Genomic DNA, 16,536 nt, shown 5'->3' with positions numbered 1-16,536 from the left:
GTGGTGGCGGCGGCGGCAGCGGCGGCGGCGGCGGCGGTAGTGCCGCGGGTGCCACTTCTTACGTCACCCTGCCGATGCTCCGTTACATTCATTCCTATCCGCCGACCTCGGGGTCGACGCCGGCGGTGGCGGCGGTCGTCACCACCGCACCGTCGCTCGCTGCCCCAGTGCCCGTGCCCGTCCCGGTGCCCGTGCCCGCGCCCATATCCGCACCACCTCTCAGTCAACCAACTGTCATCGCCAGCCAAACGCCGCCGCCGCCACTCACCGGGACTGCCTACGCCGCGAGAGACGCGTACCGCGCCGGCACTACGAACGTAGGTATTTCCATGACGCGAACCACGTAAACATGGGCGCGCGCGCGATGCGCTTCCTCTCGTCACCTTTCCCTCGGGGTCTATCGTCGGTCGGAGTCCCCCCAATACGATGACGCGAAGCGGTCACGGTCATGCAAACACGCCGGGAGCAAAAAGATTTTTTTCTTCCCTTGGATATGTATATGCGTTGAAATCGAATATATGCGATGAAAGATGAAAGAGTAGCGAGGCATTGAGAAAGTGTTACGTTCGAGAGGATTGAAATTGGTGCTTTCGGAGCGCTCATATTACCTTAATAGATATTTCAATATCAAACCGAACAACCGCGTGGCTAGGTCACTTTCGATCCATTTTTGAGGATTATATTTTCGGACGTGTCATAATTCTATTCTTAGTTCGTGATCTTTCCTTTCGCGACTGGTTTCTGTTATGATTTAAGAAGTTTTCTGTTATGAACGCTATTGATATTTATTCAAAGTAGTCTTTCTTTACAACGTCCAAATGAAACATTTTAATTTGTCTCATTTTTTAAATTTTACCTAAAAGAAACGAGACAAGGATTTTTTTTAAACGGACTGTCGGAGTGCCGGAATGAAAGTTTCGCTTGATATTCAGCTAATCGCTAGTATTTGGGTCAAGCTAGTGTAACGGGATAGAGATCAATATTAATTCGTAGCATCGGACGGTAGACTAATTGGGACACGCATCGCGCAACGCAATCGCACGCACGGCATATCGTGCGACCCCGTCCTTGACTTTCACCGATTATCGGCCCTCTTTCTTTTTTTTTTTCCCTCCCTTTTATAACAATACGATCTGCGCGTGCCTGACGCTCTGCAGTTTTAAATACGGCGTATCACTATGCTAGCACAGAAATCAAGAGTCAAACTCATGTTCTTGTGTCAAACGTTCAAATGTGTTTTATGAATATGATAAATTATTCTTACGATAAAACTTTGATAGTGCACGAATATACATGCAATCAAAATTAGATTCCGTTATGATTAAAAAACAAAATTAGTACATTATATAAAGTGAGGTATATGAAGGAAAATATTAAGTAAGAAGAAAGATATTTAGGTAACAATGTATGATTCTCCATTTTCTCTTCTATATTCTATAATAATTTTCATCACGATATATATTTAGTTATTTATAAAGTTGCTAAATTTTAACAAAAGTGACCTATTTCTCGTCTCATCAGAAAGTTTTAGAAATATTTTTGAAAAATAATCGAATATGATGACGCTACAGCAATCTTTCTCTACTATATTACGTTTAATTTTTATGGGTTTTAAATTACGTTAAATTCATGGCATAACGGCGATTCTAGGCAGGCATTATCGTATTTAGCTCGTGGCATGATGCGAGTGGGCGGGGTGAAAGTTACAATCGCCCACTCTCATACTACACATACACGCGTATTACACGTGTACACAAGGACACAATCGCATCTTATTTTGTTTGTTTCTTCCGTACAATTCGAGTTGGTAATTTAGCCGCCGCAGTAGAGTAGTTTCTTCATAATTATTACGGTACGGGGTCGAGTTTACGAACTTGTCTACGCGAATTGCCCGGAACGAGCCACGGCGAGCGAATGAACCGGCGTCGTAACGCAGAACTACCAGGCAGAAATAAAAGGGGAGGGGGTGGGGGGAAAGTTGGAACAGATGATTGCGGGAGACAGAGCGTAGGGGACGAAGTAGCGGTCGCGTGGTATATCGGTACCGCGTGCTTTCTTGAACCGGGTCATCGATTTTCCTGAAATAGTTTCCGCGGCGAGAAGGTTAGAGAGGGACGCGGGAGATAAATTGAACCTCTGGCTCAAAAGAAGTGAGTGAAACGGGGGGAGGGGGGGGGGCGATAGGAAAAGGGGAAACTGGCAGGAAAAAGGGAAGAAGGGAAAGAAGGGAGGAATGTGGAGAGTAGCCTTTGACCGTGATGTTTTCTTTTCAGGTGAACGAGAGGCTCGCCATCAACGTGAGCAACAGTTCTTTGTCGCAAGTTGGCGGAGTTGGCGGCGTCGGGGTAGTGCCCGCGGCCGAGTACAGCGGCATGGGGGCCGGCAGCAGAGGCGATCGGCCGAGGATATCCCTTCTGCCGCCTGTCGGCTCCTCGGTGACGCCTATACCGTCGCCTTCCGCCGCCGCCGCCGCGTCGGATTACCAACAGCACGCGGCGGCGGCGAGGAACCCGCCGCGAGTAGGCCTCATGCCCGTCCAGTCTGATCAGTATTGCAGTCGCACCCCTGTCGACATGTCCAATCTGCAGCAAGATGCGCCGCCCTTCAAGAAGATCCGTCTGGGGCCGCATCAGCAGGTCCAGCAGTTGCAATCGCAGCCACAACCGCGCTGCTTATCGCCCGCGGACCCATGCGGGGGTAAGCAGGAGCAACAACAACATGTTGTGCAGTTGCAACAGCCACTCAGGATAGATACCAGGGTGGGTACCAGGAAGGAATTAGGTCTGCTCGAGAATCGAAAGCTCAGTCTTTGATAATTATGATATATTCTGATGTATTTAATAAAAATAAATTAATTTTTATCATCGCTAATACAAAAGTGTATTTTAAATTTAATTTGTTGCTTGATTTGAATCTTACCATTTTTGTATGATATAAAATATTTTGTATTTTATATTAAAAAAATCAAAATATTAGAGTAATAATATTAGTTTTTCGCGAGAGTGTATTAAATAAATAAATAATCGAATCACAATTCATTACATTTATAGAGTCTGGATGTAAATTGAGATTTATTTACATTTTCCGAGATAGCTATGCGATAAATTAATATGTAATTAAATATAGGATGATTTATAAATACGTACTTTAGACGAGATGAATCGGACACTAACTAAACAAATAAATGATAAACATAGATTAAACATAGATTAAATATGCGAAATACGATGAAACAAAATAAGTAGAACAAAATATGATATGATGAATTTTTGCTAGGAGCAGCCTGCTGTTGGTGCGTATACGCCGCAAACGGAAGCCATTTCGCCTACGCTTCCAGAGACGAATACGCAAGAGGATGCACAATATAGAAGTACGAAAGATGATCTCTTGCAACAAATAGGTAAAGTCGATAGAGAAATCGCAAAGAGGGAAAATCAATTGAACATGTTGCGGAAGAGATTAAAAGAATTGGAAGAAGCGGCGAATAAGCCTCTGGAAGTCAAGGACACTGAGGAACAGTCACAGCAACCAAAGCATCAATCGATGGCGCAAAAGGTCTACGCTGAAAATAGGGTAAACTATAAATAATCATCGAATACTTTTATATATCAAGTACCGGAGATATTTGAATCGCGCTTGACGTATGTCAATAGAGCTTATTTTTGTTTGTCAAATATTGGTGAGATTTTCATATTTAAAGCACAAAGAAAAATAGATAAATAATACGAATTGAATTTTAATTTGACATATTTTTTGATAGAGAAAAGCAGAGGAAGCTCATAGACTCTTAGAAAGACTGGGCCCCAAAGTAGAACTACCTTTATATAATCAACCGTCGGACACGAACGTGTACCAAGAAAATCGCACGCGGCATCAAACATGTATGCGAGTCCGGCTCATAGCTAGGCTCCGAAGAGAACATGCCGAACGTGCGTCACTTCATCGGCAGCAGTCACAAACATATGCCATTTTGGTTCAAGAGTGGCATCGTAAAGTGGAACGGCTGGAGGCAACGCAGAAAAGAAAATCGAAGGAGACAAAAAATCGGGAATTTTTCGAGAAGGTGTTCCCCGAGTTGCGAAAACAGAGGGAAGATAAAGAACGTTTTAACAGAGTTGGTGCTCGCATCAAGAGTGAAGCCGATCTTGAAGAGATAATGGATGGTCTTCAAGAACAAGAGGTATATTATGTTATTGTAGTATACATTTGTAAGCAAAGCGGTCACGAAATGAGTAAAGTGACACATTCTGAAAGAAGAAAAAAATATGATGAGGATATAAAAAGATGGTATAGGGAGAAGCAAAAGAAATGCACGTTACTAAATTTATACCTAAACTGAACTGAATCTATACTTAAACACTTTTAAACTGAAGTGAAACATAAGCAAGGGATTTTAAAAAGATAATAAGAGAGAGAGAGAGAGTTAAGAGTTTTATTTAATTTACTAAAGCAACGATTTTAAGTTTCTGATTATTTACTGGAGTCATCTTAAATCATGATGTCATAAGCGAGAGACAAATTGAAATTGCTTGCGTGTCATTTGTCAAATAAAGAGATATTGAATTTAGATAAAACAACATTTAAGATTTCGCTTGAAGACACTTGAAAATAAATGGAGATAGGAGTGAGAAATTGTATTGCAGCTCATTACTAAAAGGATAATTTAATAGGCGTGAAAAGTGACTGTTGACAACACAATTTTGTCTTGTGTACTATTTTATTATTATGTACTTAATTTGCATAAGTGTGACTTGTATTTACCAAACTCATAAAAATAGATGGAAGCTAAGAATAGAATTTTATATTTAAGAGTATTCTTTTCAACAGCTGTCAAATCATGTATTTTTCTGCCTGAATAAGTGATTTATTTCATGTATTTCATGTATTTCATGTATTTTTCTATCTTTCTATCTGAATAAGTGTTTTATTTCATGTATCTTTTACAACTATTGACTGTCAGGAAGGAAAAGGATAGTTTCTATTTATTTTCATAATTGCCTTAAAGCGATCTCAAGTTGTTTTATCCAAATATCTCCTTATTTATACAAATGACAAATGCAAGAAATCTTAATGTGTTTTTTCTCGCTTATGATATCATGATTCAATATGACCGGTTGATTCAGTGATTAGTTAAAAATTTCAAGTTATAAAAAATAAAAATTTCAATGTGTAAATCTTTATTTTGTTGTTATTGTTAGATAAAACTGGCTATACATATAACTGTCCAAATATATGTTATTCAAAAAACGATATATAATTACAATATGAAAAAATATATTCAAGAAATATTAGGGTTAATATAATTTTAATAATTTTCTTGTGCAATTCTCTATTCATCGCAGTTTATTATCTTTATTTTAGCTATCATTAATTAGTTGCAAAAAAAACTAATGTAATTAAACCTATATATTTTGAGTAAATCTGATCTTTGTGCCATCGTATTTTTTAATATTTATTCTGAAATATATGCAGATAATATTTGCATTATATTCTCAGCAAAGGTTAGATAGTATTTCCTTTTCTATTTTTTATTTGTCTTATGTCTCTTTTTTTTTTTTTGTTTTTCTCAAGAGCAATTCTGTGAAAGTGCTATTTTTACATCAAAGGAATAAAGAGAGTTTGTTAGTTGATTAGTAAGGATGGTAACTGACAGTTTCTTCCTATCTTTAGACATTTGTTTTCTCTCTTGGTCTTCTCGTGTATACTGACCAGGGAAAGGATGGCAAACATGATAAATGGATGGAGATGATTGGAAGTTACCATCGGACTAAAAAACGCGCGAGATAATAAAGTTTTAATCGATTCAGACTCATAATGCCCAATAGAAAAGCTTTTTCGAATGTACAATCGGTACTGCGTTAAATCTAAAATTTTCTTTAGAAATTTTTTTCTTTGATTAATATTTTACTTTATAATTCTTTTGAAAAGGCCTTCTTTTAAAGATATTTCTCATTTCTGCGTTTTTTTTGTGTTTTCCTTTTTGATTAATTTGTGTTAGATATATCTTTGCGATGATACTTCATGGAAGATATCTAACTTTTACTGATTCCTCAGGAAGAAATATTGCAAGATTTAAAAAATTCCATTAAAGCTCGTCAGGTTAGTAACGTGCGCTTGCTCCCTTCACCCTTACCTCATACCATACATTAGTTATGGATCATATGTTATGCATTGGCTGTAAAAATGCATGAAATTGATGAATAAAAGTTATACTGGTATAATACAAAAATGGAAAGAAGAATATATTAGATCCATAACTACTGCTAAAAATCATTATAGTTAATACATATTCTTTGTGCATAAATATTACTATAAATAAAAATGCTTATAAAAATGTTAAAATGTACATTTCGTCTTAAATGAAACATCATTTACGTGCATCAATTTATTTTGTCAGTATAAGAACAACTTTTTTAATAATATTCTTGATATTACAAACTATTTAAATCTTAATAAAAAAAAAGTTACGAATTATGAGAATATACTGATAAATAATATTTTATAGTACTGATTTTGCAAAGAAATAATTGATATATTGGATATAATATTAATTCTGACAGATGGAGGATAAAAAGATGCGTTCGTATGCAGTCATACCGCCTCTATTGTTGGACGCGAAGCAACGAAGGATCGCGTTCCAGAATCGGAATGGACTGCTTCAACCAGAAGAATTAGAGGCTCTACATAGTGAACGTAAACTGATCAATGTATGGAGTTCCGTGGAGCACGAATTGTTCAAAGAGAAATACCTTCAGCACCCTAAGAATTACGGAGTGATAGCTCAATCATTAGAACATAAGTCCGTTCCAGATTGTGTACATCACTACTACCTCACTAAGAAAGCAGAGAATTATAAACAGCTTTTACGAAAATCGCGTCAACGAACGCGTAGCTCTCGGAATAATCCGAATAATAAAGTAAGTCATATTACAGTCATCCATAAAAATAGATATAAAATGTGTTAATTATTTTTTAAAATTACGATTTTCTATATTACAATGTCAATGCATTGATACTACATTAGTCACACATAAATATAAATGAAGCATATTCTACTATATTTATAGTGTATATAATCATGTGGAATATTAGAAGTTAGATAAAAATTATTAGAAGTTTATCAAGTTCTTGATAATGAATATCGTGTGAGATAAATATTTTTTTGTGATTGTTTTAGGTAAATAATACCAGCTCGACTATCGGACCTATAGATATTTTAACGACAGGCGTAACGACGAGGTTACAGCGGGAACAGCAACAGAAGACTCAGGAAAATCCTCAGAACAGTTCGACAACGGCTACGTCTACATCCACAACGAGCACCACAGTCACATCGAGCGTATCGTCGACGACTGTCGCGACCACGACGGTAACGACGACGACGACTCCGTTAAGCTCGATAACGTCGGGCGTTAGCGTAACGACGGATTCCGTAACGGCATCAACGACAACGACAACGACATCTGTCCTAAACACCACCGCGACATCGAGCGTCTCAACGACGTCGACGACGTCCAGCGCGAAGGATTCCAGGGAAGTCAGCAAGGAAAATAAGGAGAATAAAGTCGATTCGAAGGAATCTCATCTTATAAAGATAGAACCGAAAGAGGAACCACAATCGGAGACTGCGTCTGGGAAGGACGTTAAAGTAATGTACGTGTGACGACTTTTTACTTATTTTTACCTATTTTCCTTATTATATACAATCTTTTTATGTATATAATTGAAATATGCATTTGAAGTTTGTATATAATTAATTATAGATTCTTTCATTTGAATATAAGTTAATTTACTTTTATCTTTTTTTGTTAATGTTAAGAATTAGAGAAAAGTAAAGAATAAATTGAACTGAGATTAAAATTAATAGATATTGATAGAAATGGATATCTGTCTATATCGAATAGTCAATTAGATTTCAGGATTATCGAGATAGCGTATAGAACGCATCAGAAAGTGCACTGTAACGTACGCGAACGTATGAATGTTATCACATAAATATCTCTTACTCTTACTACCTTTCTTTTTTTGTCAAGTGTTCGCAGCGCGATATTAATCATTTTCAATATGCGAATAAGAAATAAAAGAATTTGCGTGGCTCATTTTGCGAAACGCGCATACCAATTGGTCCCGATTCTGATCTATATAAAAGCACGTATGCGGACTGATTGAATGAACCGTATCCATCGGCCGGAAGATATTCATTCCGCAAACATATCCCACTCCAACGAACCAATCTCAATATTGTCCACGGTGGGAGAGACGACCCGCGAATACCCATTTAACGATTACAATACGCCGCTCGGCGGCGCACAAATATTACAAAAACGCGTGCAAAAAAGAACTTAATCTATCTTTCTTTCAACAATACTGTATTTATAGAGATAAGTTTTACTTATCGACCGCGCGATCGCGCAGTAATCGAGAAAAAGAGTAAGTCCGTTGAAGGATGGAAAGAGGCCTCGGAAGCGAAGGGAATATGCCAGGGGTGACGGGTGGGGTAGGTGGATGCGGCGGTGGCGACGGCCTGTAAAGGGTGGGGGAGGGAGAGATCAATTATTAGCAGATTGTAATGCTAATCAATGGTTACCGGTTAGTGGATTATGTTTACGTAGGCTCTCATCATCGTAATTGACTCGATGGTTGGAAATGTGATTCCGCCCAATGAGAATGACGAGTGTCCAATTCCCCGTTGCTTCTTTAAGGCATACGGAATCAATGAAATTTCATCAAGAAAAAAGGCTTTTTTCTTTTTTTATGATACGGTACTTTTTACTTTTGTGGAAAGATCGAAGTGATTGAAACAGAAAGTTTAACAAATTATTGCTTAATATGCGCACGAGCGCGCACAAGGTTTACACTTATATTGCGTGCGTCTTGTATTTATTTAGAAGAAAACTTAATTTATTTACGTTCATGTTGCAGAATGGAAGGAAAAGGCGCGCTGTCATCGTCTGCGTCTTCGTTGAACAACGCGACGAACGTTTCGACCATTCAGTCGGATCTTAAGGAGTCCAGTAAAAAGAAACCGGGTTCCAGGGATACGGGTAGCAGTAATGCTAATGTGGCAGCTAGCGGTAGAATAAAGGACAAGAAGAAGGAGAATCATACTCCCATGGAGACCAGCGACGAGGAGGCACCGTCGATCGACGTCATCGGTAAGTTTAGAGCTGATTGATATTTCCTACTTTTGTTTAACATTAATTGGATCTGTTTTGAGCCCTGAAACAGATCCAATTAACAGATCTTAATCTAAATATTTCGATTTCTATATATGTGTTTTCCAAACATTTGTATCGATACAATTTGCTCGTTATCTTATATATATATATATAAGTACATTGTCTTAAATTGAGACGATTAAAAAAAGGAAATTACCGATTGATGTAAATTTGTTTAAATCATCGCGAATTTTCAAAGGTTAATTTAATTTATAAACCGTCCAAAATAACATATCTTTAATTATCATATTTATTCCATTATCAATATATTTCCGGGATAGCATTTATTATTGATTTCATTATGTCGCTTTTACGATGGGAGAGCGGTTGGATATTTAATAATATAATTTCTCTTCTTGCGGTTTATTCCTATGAGTTTAAATAATAATTTTCGATATATTGGTATATTGCATTAGCATTATTAGGTTATTAATTCTTATTTACATTTAAAAAATTGATATATATACATTATTGAAATAGAACTTGTCTATAACGAACTTAAATTTTTTTGTATAAAGCGAATGAAATAGGATAATAATGCTTAAATTTATGTTTAAATTCAAATTTAACATTGAAATACAGTTTTGTATATGAGTAGATCTATTTTACATTGAGAAACTAGTATTCTTTTTTATTTTTTACTATAGCTTACATCATTACATTGTTATAGCTATTGAAGATTTGATTACATCGACTATGTGACTATCTCGTAGACTTTTATCGTTTTTTTTCTTTTTTTTTTTTGTACAATTTATTGATACAATATTGGAAGTGTGTACCAAAATGATTTGCGATGTGCATGACATCAAGATATATGCAATGACAGAGAAAAGAGTACACATAAAGGGAGAAACGCGAGGGTGTTATCTGCTTAAAATAAATTGATAGTTGTATAAATTCTCCTTCGATGTGCATGACGCTTGTCTTCTAATAATTTATATATATCTGACATATTTCCACATTTCTAATGCTGAATGTTAAACATAATATCCAGTCTGTTATATTCTACTAATAATCCGATTTGATTTTCTGATCTATTTTATTCGCAATTAAATTCGATACACGCACAAATATCGATAGGTATTTCGAGTTCCATCTGTGAAGGGTTTTTCTTCTTGTTCTCGAGCGAAGTCTCTTCTCTACTTTCCATAGATGGATATTCACGTTGGGATGAGATAAAGCAAAAATCTAGAAGAATTTATTTAACATTAGGATAGAGTTTCTTCTTTTTACATATGTGAGGCAATTTAAGTAAAAAAAAAAAATTGAATGTTTTATTCCGCAAAGATACGTATTAAGCTTAAGTTATTTAAGCTTTAATACGTATACACACGTTGTCTCAACACCTACCTATCGAGGAGCGAATAGGCGAAAGGGAGTCGTGTCTTTTCGTTTCACGGGGCATCCTGGGTGGACGACGCGTCCGCGTCACGACTCGACGCGTTCGCCCCGTCCGTGGCGCTTTGCCTCTCCTCGTCGTTCGCGTGGCAGAGCTTCCGGTGCTTGTGCACGAAGTAGTAACTGGGAAACTTGCAGCCGCAGATTTTGCAGGGATAATACTGCACGTTCAGATCCAGCAGTCGAACCTCCCGTCTGCTTCCACGCGTGGCGTCTTGCCTCGATCCATGGTTCGCTCCCCCGTCCCCGCCCCCGCCTCCGCCGCCGCCGCCGCCGCCGCCGCCGCCGCCGCCGCCGCCGCCGCCACCGCTGCCGTCGTCGCCGCTGGTCGCGTCGTTGATCCTTGTTGGCAGTAAATGCCGCTTAGCGTGCTTCCTGTAGCAGTACTGCGACTTGAAGGTGTGCTTGCAGTAGCCGCAGGTATAGCAGCCGCCGCCACCGCCGCCGCCGCCGCCGCCGCCGTTGTTGCTGCCGTCGTTGCTCGAGTCGTTGCTGGGGCTGCGCGCGTGGCCGCTGCCTCGCGTCCCCGGTCCGCCGTTCTCGTCGTTCTCGCTCGACGGATCCTCGCTCTCCGCCACCTGGCAGTTCCTCGACGGACGTGACGGCGGCGTACCGTAGGACGTCGCCGAGGAGTAGTTCTCGTTCAAGACGCGGTGGAAGCGCACCGGTCCGTCGCAGCACGCGATGTCGTACACGACGGAGAAGACGGTGCTCGTGGCGGAGGTCTCTTTCGCATTCGGCAGTCGAGCTCGGCGACGGGACGAGCGCACTCGGTCGTGTTCCGACATCGTGGCGTCTCCGATATCGTCGTTGCTGTTGCTGTTGCTGTTGCCACGATTGCGATTCGGTGTAGCTCTGCTGTCGGCGGATGCCGACTTGCGTGGCTGATCGCTGGACGATCTGAGAGAACGGTCCTCGACCTCCTCCTCTCGTTGGCTCTCGCGTTCCGTCGACCTGTCGCTGTTGTGGTGCACCGGCGAGTGCGTTCGCGACACGGAGGACAGAGCCGGCGAGATCGAGCGCGATGGCGACGCGGGTGCCCTCGGGGTTGCGGAGCTCGCCGTGCTGCTCGTCACGGCGAACGCGGTGAACGCGGCCGCGGCGGCGGCCACGAATGGCAGGGTGGACACGGTAGACACGATCTCCGGTGTTCTCGATCTGCTAGGGTTCAATCTAGGCCGCTTGTGGGCCGTCATGGTCGGCGAGGACTGGGGCGACTTTGACACCTCGCCAGCGCTGTAAATATTTGCACGATCTTTGATTAATCCTTATCAATCTTGAATAATTTTCAATCTTTAAAGATTCTTTAAAATGAATTGTTGTTATTATCACTTATTATATATTTATGTCGCGCACATTATTATTATACAGAAACTGATAAGCATTTGTGTATTCTGTTGCTTCTCCACTAAAATTGAATACTTTATTTAACTTCATAGTTAATTTTTACAAATATATTTTTCTTTTATTTAAAAAAAAAAAAAAAAAAAAAAAACACAAATGATAGCTAAATCGGGAGAAAAATTGATAGAAATTTGCTACTATAAAAATAACGCAATGTTCTCTTTTCTGAACTAATAATAAAAATCTTTATTGCGACACAATGCTATCTTGGCTAAATAAAATTCATCTAAATGCAGTTATAATAATAATAATATACGAGATTACTAAAATTAATAAATTTTATATGATTTTATTAAGTATTCAAAAATTTTGATATAAGTCTGAAAATAGTCCCTTTATCAATTATTATGAGGATGAGCTTAAACATGATGACTAAATATAATCTAATATAATAATAAAAAGTTTTGATATTCTAATAACCAGTTGGAACGTCCTACATAATTATTTCTGACAGATTTGTATTTGGCCAAATTTTTAGGTATGTCAACAAGATTTCTTTCTCCTGCGTGAGATTAATTGTTGTTGAGACCTCCAAAAATCTCCAAATTAAATGAGAACAGCACAATCCATCTGATTTGTATTTATATTTTAACACACCGGGAAGCTAAAGGGATCTGATCGCACGCTGCGAACCTATAATGCGCGCACTGCTCCGGCTTCTCTCGCGACGCGGCAACGCCGATCCCGGGTGGGACGCTCGATTGCATCAATGGTGGCAGATGCGACATCGCGGCCGGTGCCGCCGGCGCGGCCGGCGGATACGCGAGCGGGGTCGTCGGGGGCCAACAGAGCGGCGGGCCCACCACCAGCCTGCTCGGTATGGGTCGCAGGATGCTGCCGGCGGTCCCCGGCGGCGATCCGGACGTCGTCGACGCGGACGTCGGCATCGGCGGCGTCGGCAGGGGCGGCGGGGCTCGCAGTCTCAGCAGCGCGGCCCTGCACTGCTCCAGCGCACCCGGCATATGCAGCAAATGGGTCGCCAGCAACACACTGTAAACGTTGTCCAGCGTCACCTCCAGCCGTCCGGTGTACATGTAGTTGAGCAACGGCGCGAACGCCTCTCCACCTAGGTCACATCGGGAACCGGACTGTATTAATATGAGTCGATCATCATTTGGATACTCATTTTTTTTTGTTCGTTGTTTGTATGAAATTGTTTGTTGGAAATCTAGCTTTCCAACTGAAGGATTTAGCATCTGCTAGGAGATAATGTCCTCCGGTAGCTTCGATAACTTCCACGTGAATTGAGGATAAGCGATTGTGTGGGAAGGTATTCCATTTGCAATTAGGATTTGGTTCACGAGTGGTGAACCAAAGATACGAGACATGGATTGCTTTTAGAATTGTAATTTTCATTGGCGTAAGTGTGCGACGAATTGATTTATTTTATTAGATAGAGAAATTACGAGCGGGAAACGTTCTGTTTGCAAACACTACAAAAATGGACTTATGCCACTTGTGAAACAAGCGATTCAATTATTGGTTTGAATTGGATTGGATTGAATTGGATAACTATTGGAAAATGAGAGATTGGAAGTAACAATGGCACATACTGCGCGACCGATGAAAGTTTGTTAATTATTCCGTCTCGTTATTGGCTTATTTTTATTATTTAAAAGTAGTTCTTTCTGGAAACATCGTTTTTTGTTGTGTCGCAACAAAAATTTTGGAAAAGAGCTAAAAACATCACAACAAACTAATAATACCATCAGATAATTTAACGAAACATTTATTTTGACATATATTAAATATACTCATATTTGACAGATAATTAAAATTGTTTTTTGCAAATTATGAACAAGATTAAAATACATAAAAAGAATAGAGTTGAAATATTTAAAAATTTGACCAGATACAGCTTTGAAAATAATTTTATTAGATATTTTAAGATATTTATGCAGAGCATTCAAATTGATTGCTAAAATATCAAAAATTTTTGCAGTATAATCATCATATTTAACTATTTTGTAATGTCATGTGTGTTTTGTAATGCCAAAACTTTGGCAGCAACAAAATGATTTTCAAATTTGTTTTCTGGCCAAGTTTCTATGTAGATATCTCAGCAAACTCGTCCATGTAAATAAAATCCGTTTTAATTTTCTTAATATGGCCTTTGCTCATTTATTACATAAAAGTACAAAAATTAGTAATTAATCCTTAAATATTCGAGCAATTGAAATAAACTTTCTTTTATAAATAAAAATCGAGTTTTTGTACATTTTTTTTTTTTTTTTATTTCGAAAGCGAGATGCTCGGCATCTTCTATTGTTAATAATTTCTAATTGCGTTTAATAATTACCGATGGACGAGACCGACACGGAGGTAACCGGTCGTTGCGACTGTCCGTTGGTCGCCGTGACGGCGACGGTCGCGCAGGCAGGGTCGAAGGGCGAGTTCGTCGACGACGTCGTCGCCGTCGTCGTCGTCGCCGCGCTCGCCAACAAGGCCTTCAGGTATCCGCTGTGAGCCGCGAGCACGCCTTTGTGCGCGACAAACTGGTGCTCGCCCTCGTTACCGACTCGCACCACCGTGTCGGGCGGCGAGAACGTGTCCTGAAGACAGGGGTAGCTGGTACCGGTGGCACCGCCGCCGAACCAGGCTCTGTACAAACCGTACATCGTCACTCGATTCTTTGTATTCTTCCAATATCCTTCCGTGGAACTCTAAAGAGCTCTCTCGATTCGGATTTTTCGTGAACGTTTGAGTCAGCGCGGCTCAACGTCGTTCGTGGCGCGAAAAGAGGGACTTGCAAACGGACGGACTTACTTTTGTAATTAGAACACTGATCGTGATTCTACAGATCGCGGCGATGGATATTAATGTCATCGCTATGTCTTTCGCAGAAATACACAATTGAAGTTTATGTATTTTTTTCACAGTCTTCGTGAAAAACGCACCGTAGCTTCCGAGTAAGTCGGGTAAGTCGGGTTCGATCCTTCGTCGAATCTCTCGAAAAAATCGTGTCGCAGCGATCGTTCGTAGATCACCAGTCGATCTCAGTCGCGAGATCAGTGCGACTGGTCGATACGACGGCCTCGGATTCGACGTGGTACCGTTCCATTTCGTCAATTAATCGTCGCGGGTTCGGTCTCTCTCTGGCATCGGGTGACACTCGTACTCGGCCCGTGATTCGATACGAGGGCGCGATTTGGCTATCGAGGGTAGCGCACTCGACGCGGGCCGATCTCGCGGCTCTCCGTGATTTGAACGCCGGAACACCGGCTGGCAGGCGCACCATCCTCGCACTGTTTATCAGCTGCGCGTAGACGCGCTCCGCTTTTTCCGGAGCTGAGCTTCTACCACCTACGCCGTGCCGCGCCGCGTAGGGTTGGCTCAACCCCCTTCGGACCGGCCGAGAACCGCCCCCGTCGAGCGCAGATTGGCGGCGTACGTCGCGATCGCGGCCGAGTCGCACCTGCGCCCAGAGGATCCTTCCGTCTCCGCGATATCTAACGAGGGATGCGCTCCTGATCGCGCCCTCGTTTCGCACCACGATACGCGAGAGATGCGAAGAATTCGTCGGTTTCGAAAGACGACCCCGTCGTGTCTCGTTAGGGAGGATCTGTCTGTGATTAATCTTTCGTAATTAAGCGTCGTTTATCTCGCGATTGAGTCTGAGAATAGAAATGAATAACGAAACGTATAATAAAACGCACCCTCTCGCCCCTCCCCCCCCTCCCTCCTCCCCCCCCCTTCTCTCCGTGCATGATCGAAAAAAATTTTTGCATCGAGTGTAAACAAGGCTAGGCATCTACGATCGACGATGATGTGCGGAAATATAGCGACATGGCGTAAAAAACATTATCACGAGTATAACGATATATAGATGACGCGAGGCGATACCAATGCGTGTATCGCCCCAATTTTAGGGCGCAATCGTGCCATTGCGTTATAATTACGAGGCTCGAGGTAATAATATATTAAACTTCACACAAATCATATGAGAATCTTGGAACTTGAATACTACTACTTCTCACCGATTGCGCGAGCAAATATTAATTGATTAAATGTTAATGGATATTAATAAGAATATCAAGATATTTAATAATTGAATAAATATTAACCGATTGCGTATGAAGATTATATTGAGAGAAGAGATCGCGATGATGGAAATGCCACATTCGAAAAAGTGTATTACATTATCTAGATAATCGCCAATTAAATCTCTCTCAGTTTTCAATCTCTCGAATTAAAGGCGAGTTTTAAACACCGAAACTTCTCCTTGAAAGAGGGAGGAGGCATTTAAGTAAAATTATAATTTAATTTCTAGCAACAATAGATTCCATCCATTTATATATAGGAAACAAGTCTTGTTCTTGTATGGCAAAAAGCAAGCGAGTTGTAGTATTTACGCGATAAATACCAATCTGTTTGTCGGCTTTAAATGGAGACGTTAAACGCGATGTGGGGCAAGCGGGAACGGTAGGAAAAGACGCGTAAAGAGAAGAGAAGAAAGGAAACATCTTTCGAGAGCCGACTGGATAATAATGAGAGGAGAGGAATTGTTCTCGCCTTC

The 16,536-nt window shown here is 40.6% G+C and overlaps 2 protein-coding genes across 3 annotated transcripts in view; one reads left to right on the top strand and one right to left on the bottom strand.

Annotated features, from left to right (window-relative positions):
- The first annotated feature begins 6 nt into the window (after nt 1-6).
- The window catches only part of Smr (nuclear receptor corepressor smrter), a 35,664-nt gene continuing 19,134 nt past the window's right edge, over nt 7-16,536 (top strand). The window contains exons 1-7 of the mRNA XM_089070689.1: nt 7-317; nt 2,274-2,759; nt 3,277-3,573; nt 3,761-4,180; nt 6,561-6,917; nt 7,178-7,653; nt 8,923-9,155. Of these exons, the coding sequence (XP_088926815.1) occupies nt 75-317; nt 2,274-2,759; nt 3,277-3,573; nt 3,761-4,180; nt 6,561-6,917; nt 7,178-7,653; nt 8,923-9,155 (2,512 nt within the window). The 5' untranslated portion in view covers nt 7-74. The remainder of the gene's footprint in view (nt 318-2,273; nt 2,760-3,276; nt 3,574-3,760; nt 4,181-6,560; nt 6,918-7,177; nt 7,654-8,922; nt 9,156-16,536) is intronic.
- LOC105429747 (uncharacterized) lies at nt 9,942-15,679 on the bottom strand. 2 transcript variants are annotated; one of them, XM_089070697.1, is made up of 4 exons: nt 14,320-15,679; nt 12,618-13,086; nt 10,569-11,852; nt 9,942-10,406 (listed from the first exon to the last, which is right to left on the bottom strand). In XM_089070697.1, exons 1-3 carry the CDS (start codon nt 14,636-14,638, stop codon nt 10,613-10,615), a joined length of 2,028 nt encoding a protein of 675 aa, XP_088926823.1. In that variant the 5' UTR covers nt 14,639-15,679; the 3' UTR covers nt 9,942-10,406; nt 10,569-10,612. The 2 variants fall into 2 exon arrangements, with proteins under 2 accessions (XP_088926823.1, XP_088926825.1); XM_089070699.1 differs by having other exon boundaries at nt 12,654-13,086.

The sequence above is a fragment of the Pogonomyrmex barbatus genome, unplaced genomic scaffold (genome assembly GCF_055798465.1).
Source record: "Pogonomyrmex barbatus isolate J1 unplaced genomic scaffold, ASM5579846v1 scaffold10, whole genome shotgun sequence".
In the NCBI taxonomy this organism is placed as follows: Eukaryota; Metazoa; Arthropoda; class Insecta; order Hymenoptera; family Formicidae; genus Pogonomyrmex; species Pogonomyrmex barbatus.
Note: the sequence above shows the minus strand (reverse complement) of the source record. Positions and strands in the feature narration are given on the sequence as shown.